The 11006-nt window shown below is 37.2% G+C and overlaps 2 protein-coding genes across 2 annotated transcripts in view; one reads left to right on the top strand and one right to left on the bottom strand.

Moving 5' to 3' along the window:
* Positions 1-1741: 1741 nt before the first annotated feature.
* LRP2BP (LRP2 binding protein) lies at positions 1742-8615 on the top strand (the record flags this gene model as incomplete). The annotated part of the gene is made up of 6 exons (XM_082315535.1): positions 1742-1795; positions 3322-3464; positions 3542-3647; positions 4103-4326; positions 7295-7460; positions 8427-8615. 6 exons carry the CDS (start codon positions 1742-1744, stop codon positions 8490-8492), a joined length of 759 nt encoding a protein of 252 aa, XP_082171661.1. The 3' UTR covers positions 8493-8615.
* Positions 8616-9729: 1114 nt separating this feature from the next.
* Positions 9730-11006, bottom strand: part of SNX25 (sorting nexin 25) — an 87022-nt gene continuing 85745 nt past the window's right edge. Inside the window, exon 19 of the mRNA XM_082314959.1 lies at positions 9730-10653. Within this exon, the coding sequence (XP_082171085.1) occupies positions 10579-10653 (75 nt within the window). The 3' untranslated portion in view covers positions 9730-10578. The remainder of the gene's footprint in view (positions 10654-11006) is intronic.

Genomic DNA, 11006 nt, shown 5'->3' with positions numbered 1-11006 from the left:
TTGAAATATGTTATCTTTTGAGATTCGTGTCCCTGCCCACTTCGGCTGAAATTGGTTGCCCACATATTGGAAAGTAAATGCTCAGGGAACAGCGTACGGCTGGCTGGCAGGTGAACTTAAACTTCAGTTTCTTAGGAAAATTAGAATAACTCAGTTCAGGAAGATGGACAAGAATGTAGCACAAGTACTGATTCACGTATTTTCAAATGTGACGTGCATGGATTCAGTACTGTTTATAATGCAGCTAGTGGCACAGTGTAAATCAGTCTCAGGGTTTGCAGCAGGAACAGAATTAACTCACTCAGGGTTTCTGTTTTCTGGGCCCTGTCCTTCTCAATGCTTTCGTTAATGCATGGCCTGATTTTGGCACGATGAAGACTGGCCCCATGGAGCAGAAGACCTGTCTGTTTCTTGATGAGCTGGCTCGGATGTCCATGTTATATATTGCTGTCCATCCCTGAATTTATTCTTCGAACGGGTTTTTATTTCCAGATTTTTGGACATACATCTGTAGTGCCTAAAAATGCATGTTCTCATAGTACTGTGATTTCAGATGTTAGAAAAAATCACTGCCTGATCAGAGCCATATGACTCCTTCTCATAGCACTACCTTCTCAGGAAAGGTGAGAGTACAGGTGCCTCCCCTACTTCTTTTTCTGATACTCATGACAGCTGGTTGTAAAAAGGCACCGTTGTTTTTTTTTTCCCCCAGAGTTCTTCAAAAAAACAAAGCCCACACAGTCATAATGGCTAAGCTCCTAAGCCAATTAGTAGTTTAGACAATTAATAGTTTGGACAGTATTAACAAGGGGCATTTTGTCATTGTGAGGATGTTTGACGGCCTGTCAAACTATTGCTCAGTTCTAAGTTTTTGCAGTCTGGTATTGTTTTATCAAAACATACAGAAAATTTGAAGAAAAAGTATAGAGAACACAATTTCAATACTGTTTTTACTTAGTATGCTGATATGCATGCATAAAAAAATTTTAGTAAGGACACCAGATGCAGTTAACTGTTACATTACAGTTGTTCAACTGTATATTTTTAAATATAGTTTCTTTGACTTAATGCAGAAGCAAATGCTCTCTAAGATTCTTTCTCAGAAGTGAAAAGTATCTCTGCTGTTGCAGGTGATGCCTTCATAAGAAAAGCAGGACAGACAGGTGGGTCTGTAAAGTCTTCAGACACCTGAGTTAGTCTTTGTGAAACCAACCCTTAGCTGAGATGTAAAAGCAGACTCAAACCCTCTGGGTGTAAGAATAGCTCACCTAAGTTAAGGGATGTCAGATAGATAGGACAGGGCATCTGAATTAGACTCTAATCTCCTCAAATTAAAAAGATGGCATTTGGGGGGAGGGGAAGAAATGTTGTTAGAACATCTTTTGGGTTCAGAGATGGTGTTTGTATGCCACTACTCATATTTAGTTTCTTTTTAATATATATAAAAACAATGAAAACTTGTTTGAAAGTCCTAAGTGCTTCCATCCTGTCTGACTTTCTTGTGGTTGTTGACTTACTCTATTTCTGTTTTCTGCCACTTCTGTGGTTGCAATTTTTTGTTCTTTGCTCATGAGGGAAGTGCTCCAGGTTGAAAAATTGCAAGAGAGTATATACTGGAGAGTTAAGCTGCCGTACGTACTCTTCGTTCTGTGCATTTCATTGTTTTTTCTGTCTTTCCCAGGGGTTGTATGAAGAAGCATTAATACAATTTGAAAAAATCAAGGATACGGATTTTCAAGCAATGTATCAGCTTGGTGTAATGCATTATGATGGACTAGGCACTAAAGAAGACCCTGTGAGTAATCTAGCTGTACACTTTTTACTTTTCTTTTAATATTAGCTGATAATTACCAAGACCATCTTTGTAAGCTTGATTATTTAGTTTAAAATAAACAGGTCTTTGATTTAGAATTCATTTCATAAGTACAGATGTTTACAAAGCATCATTAAAGAGGGAGGGTTCTGAGCTGAAGAAGTTTTCAAAAATAGCTATAATAAAATAGGTCTGAAAAATATGATAATTTGTATTTTAAAATACAACTTCTACGGGTTTGTACTTTGTGTGGAAGTGATGTTTAAAAATAGCTATTAATTTATTACTTTTTAATAAGCAGTGTATATAAATGAAAATAAAATGTGTAAAAAGGGAAATCAACCAACTGTATTTGAAAGTGTAAAACGTTTGTTGCACAAAGATGTTTTTTAAGGTACTTTCTATTCTATTAACATGGATGCTAAAGAAGATTGTGCTTCTGCCAGTGGTTGGCAGTAGCATTTTTAAATTAGACAAATGAAGAATTACATTTGCAAGAATTTGAGAAATTCAAATAGAAGAATTACATTATAAAAAAGGAAGACGAATGAATGAATTGCTACAATAAAAAGAGGAGAGTTAATTTATTGGAGAATGTGATCCTGAAGAGTGGTATGAGGAAGGAATACAAAGAGGATGAAAGAAAGAGTAGATAACAAGACAGGAAGGCAAGAAAATGAACCAAACAGTGTATTAACGAATCAGATTCTTGTCTGGTGCTTAGAGAATTGTCAGCAGAGCAGAAAATATTCTGCTGGTTTTTAGAGGTGGTTTTGCCTGTATAATTACCTCACTGGTTTACTTGCATTTTAGTAAAGTTTCTTTCTTTTTTGTGTATTACAATATGAGAGGTGAATAAAAGAGGAACCTTTTATAAAGGACTATTTCTAGTGTATTTAAACTGGGTGTCCATGCTAAATCCTAACAGTGTAAATCTTGTTTCCAAAATACTTATGAGGTCCTTGGATGATGCACCATACAGCTGCTCATATGCAATGTTGTCCGTTTGCTTATTTAACGTTATAATTTCTTGTCCATTATGAAGCTAAGGTATTTTTAATGGGGGAACTTCAGAGTGTGCTATTGTATCACTTTGCCTTCTGTTACGGTTGTTTTATGATTTCAGATACATCATGCAATATGAAAAGATCACAGAAGTCTAAAATTGAAAATGTAGCAAGTTTAGGATGTGACATTCATTTATGTAAGCACAAGACTATTTTTGAGAAAATTGTTATTAATGAAGAAGAGTAATATAATAGCAGATGAACATTTATAAGGAAGTGTTTCACATTAAAAATATGCTGGAGTCAAAAATGTAGGGGCTGTCAAGTAACCAAAGATCAGTTCTGCTTTGGTATGACACTGTTCTCCAGAGTGTCCTACCAGTATGCCTCAGCCTTTCTTCAAAGTGGAAAAATTGCCTGTCTTGCAGAAGTTAGTGGATTCTTAGATTATTTCCCCCTCTTCCCAGCCCTAATGTAATAATTAAAATATCTCAATTTTAGGAAAAGGGAGTGGAATACATGAAGAAAATACTCTACTCTGATTCCCCAAAAGCAAGACACTTGAAGTTTGCGGCTGCATACAATCTTGGCAGAGCGTATTATGAAGGATATGGTGTTAAGCAGTCAACTAAAGAGGCTGAAAGGTAACGGCAGTCAGTAATTTTCCTAATGAGCATAAGATGCTGTGTTACTTAAACTTTCTTTGTCCCCATTTCCTTAGGTTGTGGCTTATTGCTGCAGACCATGGGAACCCAAAAGCAAGCGTGAAGGCCCAGAATACTTTAGGAATGCTTTATTCTGCGTCAGTTCTAAAAGATCTGAAGAAGGTAAAGCCCACTTGTACCTTTTGAGTTTCATGAGTCCAAATTAATTTTTAATTTCACAGGAAGAGTACAGTGATATATTTGACTCTGACAAGTGTATTTTAAGTACTGCTAGGCATTATCATCCATTTAAGCCAGATGGCCAGAATCCCTCATTTTGGCTCACCTGACACTGCTAGGTGAGATTTTTTTTTTTTTTTTTTTAATTGGGAATATCAGGGAGAGGGAAGTTATGGATTAAAGTTTTGGCAGCCTTGGTACCCTTCAGAAATCAAGCAGGTGTCACTGATTGACAGCTCTGACAGTAAATGAAGCAAGTTTAAAAGCCTTACAAGGATTCTACTTTGGTTTATGTGTAAGCACTTATAGGCTGGTTAATGCAAAAGCTTTTATGGAAACAGTATGCAAGAAAAGCAGCTGAAGTGAATATATACTCCAACTTTGTGCCTCTTGTTTAGGCCTTTTTCTGGCATTCAGAAGCATGTGGCAATGGAAACCTGGAATCACAGGGTGCACTTGGTGTTATGTATCTCTATGGACAAGGTATATGTCAAAACACTAAGGCTGCTTTGGAGTGTTTGAGAGAAGCAGCAGAACGTGGAAACATCTATGCTCAAGGCCATCTTGTGGAATATTATTACAATAGAAAATTTTACTCAACAGCTGCTGCAGTAGCCAAAAGGTGAAGTCAATTTCACTTTATTTTTTATTATAGTTCTTCATGTAAGACCATGGAACTCATTAAAAATTATTAAGTTCATGTTCTTGTCTCTCAAACTCAAGACATTTGAGATAATGAATTGCAAGACTTCATCTTTCAAGAGGGAACAGCAAACCAGACAAAATTAGTATTATAAGGTTCTCAGTTATTCAGTATTATTGAACTTTTCGATCCTCTGAAGCAAAACAGCCTTGAACTACAACCCCAAGTAGAAGCCCACACTCAGCCCTGCTTTCCTGTCTCCTCAATCCCCAATCTGCTCTAGGCTCCTGGCTTCACCGTTCCCTTTTAAACCCCTACAAGTATTCTTCCACTCTCCGCATCCCCCATCCTACTGTCATGTCTACCCACTGTCTTCCACCCCATCACTTCCTTGCTCCGTGGCTCAACGTGCTTTGGTCCAATTCCTGTGTCCTTTACAGGAAATGCAAGTATTTGCATTTCTGGGTGGGATCCTGCAGTAAGCGCTCTGAGCTGCACGGCCTGCGACCCAGAAGCAGCAGCTGCACACAGTGCCAAGTTGCCACCCTTTAGCTTTTCATCAGTTGCTGCTTATGGGGATGCATACTGCATAGGCATTTTTAAGCGTGGACCACAAAATAGGCATCTGCACACAAGTGGTTTCTGGTGATTATCTGCTTGTGCTGGTCTGAGCCACAGCTAGGCAGCACTGACTGGCCTTTTCACAGGCAGCGACTGGGGGACTCGCCACTCTACCTACATGCTCTGGAGTTGTTTGTGTATTGCAGAAATAGCGACTTCTGTTATAGGCTACAATATTTAAAATAGCCAGTCTGTATCAAGTTTCTGTGTCTTGAACTAGTCACGGAGGAGAAAAGCAACGTCGGTGCCAGTTCTATAGCTGATAAACAGCACATTTCTGTGACAAACCTCCAGAGCTGGCCACTATATGTTACAAATTCAATCTGTCAATCAGATTATTGATTTGCTGGAAATAGGATAGACTAACTGACTACTTATACAAGCTGCGCACAACAGCATTCGTGCTTTTTGTGGTATGTTCATGAAGCTGCTGCTGCTGCCCAGCGATAAGCGTGTCACAACTTACCATCTTACAGAAGCTGCACCCTGTACATGCCACTGCATAGCAGCAACTCTGGTAATTCAGTACTTCAGCAATGAATGACATTTGCTATACTCATTGCTGAAAAGGATTGTTTTCTCTCTGAACAGCAGCTTTTCTTTCTCTTGCACTGTAAGCAGACTGATAGCTATGCAGTCTAGTCTCACTCTGCTTGCTTGGAATGCATCCTGTTCAATGATGCACAGTAGATTATTCAGACAAGTAAACAGCGCGCTTCATCAGCTGCAATTGTGATTGCAGAATATAGCAATGAAATCCCATACTACAGCCAGAAATTACAGCTTCTGAACCAAAAGATACTGCCACCATACTTGAAACAGTTCCACTTATAATTAGGATTGCAGTTGGCCTTGAGGCAAAAATCTCATAGCAGTTCAACCAGTTGTATCAAGCATCAATACCTTTTCTGCTAAAATTTGTTTGTCCTTCTATGTTCATACCAACATTATGTGACTATGCACAGTATAACCTTGCCTAATATTTGGAGTCTAGATTAGCTACTGATACTTCACTTCAGATAACAGTTTTGTTATCCCATACAGTTCTACTTACCCATTGCCATGGTATGTTCTTGAAGTCAACTGTGCTGAACTAGAATTTTTGCCTGACTGGGTGGTGGTATTTGCATCAGCATCCTGTTATGTATCTTTTGGAAAGGAAGGCAAAAATGCTGTATCAGGAAAGATAAAAAGAGGTAATAGGTTACTGTTACTATATTTGAATGATCTTGCTAATAAGTCTGGGGTTTTTTCTGTTGTGTTACTGTATTTGTTAATGGGACTAAATCAGGTGGGAGAACACTGCTCTCAACACATTCAAGTGATTTAGCAGGCACTGACTCGCAGAGGGTTACTTCAGAACAATCTTTCATAAACACTGATTTAGAGTGAGGAGCTATAAACTGAAATGACTTGCACTTTTCTTTTTTCTGTCAAGTCTGTGACTATTTGACACAACAACAAACTAAAATGATGTGTGAAGAGGCACGTAATTACTGTTTGGTATCTAGAAAAGATATGGGGCTTGGGGGTTTCTGTTTTAAGACAACAGTTCGAAAAAAAAATCAATTCCCACTTAGAAAATGTTGTACCTAATAATATAGTAACAGTACTAGGTAATTATAGCCTGATAGTTAAAACAACGTTTGCTTTATCCCTCTGGTTCTTAAAATGGTTCTTAGTAAAAACAACATGCTGAAAATAAGGTGACAGCAAGCAGATGCATGCAGAAGAAAGAAAATAATCAAGCTGAAACAGTCGTAATTTTTCATCATAAGTGGGTGTTATAACCTGAGGCTCTCATGTATGTCCAAGACCTTCAGATTACTATGGCTTGCCAATATCCTAGTAAGAACCTGGAATTTTAGAATCTTAGAATCATGGAATGCTTTGGGTTGGTCCTTCAAGATCACCTAGTTCCAACCCCCCTGCTGTGGGCAGGGACATCCTCCACTAGATGAGGTTGCTCAGTTATATGAAATAAGAGCTTTGCCTTTCTTCCACATATATATTAATTTCCATGAAGTATTTTAATAGGAATAATTAGCATAAAATATGCTGCCTTTTATAACTAGTGTAACTACAGTGGAAGTGACTGCAAAAGTTAAATATTTATTTACTATTTAATATCACAATATTCAACTAAGAGTAACTTCAAATCAAATACTGAATATAAGAATCATCAGGCTGCTGAATACATGTAAACTGCAGCTTATTTTGGATAATGATATAAATGGAAAGGAGGCATTGTCAAGTCATATATGGTCAACTTCAATTATTGCTTGAAATAGCATTATCTAACCTAATGCTGTAAATTCCACAACAGGATTACAGAAAATGACGACATCAATACACTAGCAAAGATAACCGATTGTCTTCCTACATATGTAGCCAAGGGGGTTGCTATGGCTGCTTTCTACTTGGCTAGGTGCCTCCAGCTTGGCCTAGGAGTACAGCAAGATCAAGCTGCTGCTAAGAAATACTATTCTAAGGTAAGCTGGGTAAGTCTTACAGACTAATTTACATCTCATGAAATTGAGTGATACCTTGGATTTGAGTCTTCAAACTTGCTGTTTGGTTAAAGACTCCAACATTATTTATGTTTAAAAAAAAAAAAAAAAAGAAAAAAAAACCTGTGCAAGAAAATGAAGAGTGATAAGAGTATATTGAAAACGACTTAAAACAGTCTTGAAAGGATACTATCTACCAACTTGCTTAAGGAAACAACGCATTCTGCCAAACAAAAAAATCTGTGATAATCACCACAGCAAAGAGCTTGGTAACTTGCAAGATAAATTAGTTATACAATTTGAATAATTTTATCCCCAACTGATTTGCTGTCTGTCATTCTCTCAAACTGAAAAATCGTTCTAGAAGAATCTCCTACCTGAAGCAGTAACTTTAGAACACGTAAAAGACAAGAGTTGTGGGTGTGTTCATTTTCTTTTGTACCTGGAAAATAATTCTCATGTTAACTGTACAGTTATACCCACTTAAAATTAAAATCATGTTTGCTTTTTTAATTAACTGCTCAGCTGCGGTTTTGGCCTACCATCCTTAGACCCAGTCAGTTTTGAAAGAGGTGAGAAAGAGAAGATAGGTGTCCCAGAGGGTACTGAAATAGAGGATGGAAGTGAATGAAACTGATCCAGTCTGTAAGCAGATGTATGTTTCTGACTGTGGTGCCAGCACATGCCATACCAACAAACAGAATAAAAAAAAAAATAAAACCAAGCCTAACACTACAGTCAAGTATGCTCATGTCAAATACTGAATTTCTCTTATGTGGCATCAGAAACAGGGATTTAAAGCTGAATATATTCAACTCTCTAATATTTTAATAAGTTGATTATCTCAGATAATGCCAATAAAACTTAAAAACGTTATTAACATTACATTGACAACATACAATTTTATTTTAGCTATAAACTAGAACTCCCTGTTCTTTGTTTTCAAAGGCATGCCTTCTGGATCCTGCTGTTGCTTCTGACCTTGAACTGGCAGCTAATCTTGGGAGAATTTAGTGTTTCCTTTAACTGTGCCTGGTATACAAATGTGCTTCCTACAATAAACCATCTTTAACCTCCAGCAATTACAGACTGTTCGTCACTTACTGCTTGCTTTTCAACCTTCTATAAATCATTACTTAAAGCAGTTTACTGATTCTTTTTTATCTAAAAAAAAAAAAAAACGCAAAAAGCTCACACTCTAACGGAGATGAGGCAAAGGCAGACTTTTTAAAATGGTATTGAAGACTTAAAGTTTATTAAGGACATTTTACTGGGACAGATGTCCTGTGTTTTCTTCATGTTATACTGCTATATAGCACATGAATCAAACCAAAACAAAATAAAAATGGTGGTTTCCTTTTCTGCACTTTTAGTATTTAAACATTAAATTTTAATATTCCGAAAAGCTTGAACCCAAACTTGCCTGGTTTTTACATACAACCCATTCACAGGTCACGACCATTTTTAAATCTTACCTTTGTTAGTGGTGTGCATACTTTCTTTCACGTGCTTTTCTAATGCATCTAGATCTACTTACATGTCTTAACACATTTCACTCTCAGACTGCAGAGATTCAAAGTTGGAAATTGGCCTGTATGACACTAAGCTTTACAGTTCAAACCACTCCAGCTTCTAAAACTAGAAAACACAACTTACAGAACTATGGGGGAAAAAAAAAAAAAAAAAACATTAGTATGGAAACATTCAATATACATGTCCTCTGCACAAGGCCTGTTCTCCTCAATCCTCCTTCTTACTGCATTTACACTGCCTCTGCTTGTATTAGAAGTAGTTGAAAACCTTTTGGCTAGGAGTGTGTATGTCTGAGCAATGTTATGTTGAATCTTTTATCAAATGATACTTTGATTAACCACTAGTAATTTTTACTGATTGCTATGGTAAGCTTGCACATTTCTAAATACCTATTTACTTGTAAAACGTCGTATATGCAGAATTTGGCTTGCTTCTTAGGAGTGTGCCGTGACTTGAAAACTCTTTTGAAACTGTTGGAAGAGAAGGCTAGTTGTTACTAAAAACATTGATTTAAATATAGCATATGCATTTTATGTACCTTACAGTATAGCCAGTCTTAACTGCAAGTAGTTTTTCTAAGAGCACAACTGTACTGAATTTAAAAGAAAGTAATGAGTGTCACCTAGGGATTTTTTATGATGTTTAATTGTTTAGATGTGCATTAAGATCATATTTACATATTTTTTACATAAATTAAAAAAAAAAACCACTGAAGACATCGTTTTCTTTCCTTGTATAAAATAAGGGAAAGATTTGAAGGTTGTTTGAAATTGGGGTATTTGAATAAAACAGCCCTGAGTAGTATCAGGGAAGTTATTAGAATGGTTTAATTAAATGTCTACTTAATCATTCATAGAAGCAATTCATAAGCACGAATCTCTGAACTAACGCTTAACACAGGCATTCTGTTAGGACATACCAGTTTACAATACGTATTTTCGACACAGACTTCAAAGTAACGTAAATATTCCTTACAAAACCAGCGCTGTCAAACTCATTTGTTAGTTGTCACAACAGCCTCATTATCAAGTACTGCAATCCAGTTGTGTTATTTATTGCTTACAAATGCTTCAAACTACGGGAAGTCTTTGGTAAAAACAAAATTGATAAAATTTTCACAATAGCTTTACATGTAATATTGCACGACAAGGCTTTTTCAATACACAAGAAAAAAAGGAATGCTCAAATCCTCAGTGAGGAGATTAGAACTGTACAACATTCATTAGTTTACCACTATAAGCAAAATTTCTTTTCATAAATGTTTAAAATATTTTCTGGTTTCTTTCAGCTTATATGAACATTTATTTTTCAATCTATATTTGAAACAGAAGAGTAGTCAAATAGAACAATTTAAATAAAAATTGGCAACTATACAGCATTGTTTTGTCTACCCTACTACAGCATCAGATCTTTTCAAGTCTCTTTACTTCACAAAAAAACTCAAGAGGAAAGAAAAGCGCTAAAAATAATCATAGTCCTCAGCCCTCTATGGAAAAGAGGAAATAAGTTTCATGTCTATTATTGGACATAGACATTTCTCTAGTGGTCCAATTGTGCAGTTTCAAACCTAAGTGGCATTAAGCTGCTCTAAATGAGCTCTGAGCTCAGGACACAGTTCAGTTAGCAGCAGTTCCAGCAAAACCTGAAAAACAGAAGAGAGTTAACATGAGCGCAGGTGCCAATTGAGAATTTCTCTTTCCTTTCTGACATGTTCAGAGCATCACAGGTAACAGAAGCACGCAGGGTCATTCCACTCGTCATTCGCGCAACTACTTTTCTTTCACCCTAAAGTTAGCACGCGCCCTACGGATAACATGGGAAATGCCTGAAGGCTGAAAGAAGGCACGTGCCGCGGGCAGCTTCAGCTTTCAGGTGGGGATTTCCCACCCCGTAGAAACTGGTGCTGTTCTGTCAGAGCCGCGGTGGCTACCCAAGCAAGCACCAGGGCACGCGCCTCCTGAGCGGGCTGCCTCCGCTCCTGTGCAGAGGCTGCGT

Source organism: Platalea leucorodia (assembly GCF_965183815.1).
Source record: "Platalea leucorodia genome assembly, chromosome: 6".
Classification (NCBI taxonomy): Eukaryota; Metazoa; Chordata; class Aves; order Pelecaniformes; family Threskiornithidae; genus Platalea; species Platalea leucorodia.
Note: the sequence above shows the minus strand (reverse complement) of the source record. Positions and strands in the feature narration are given on the sequence as shown.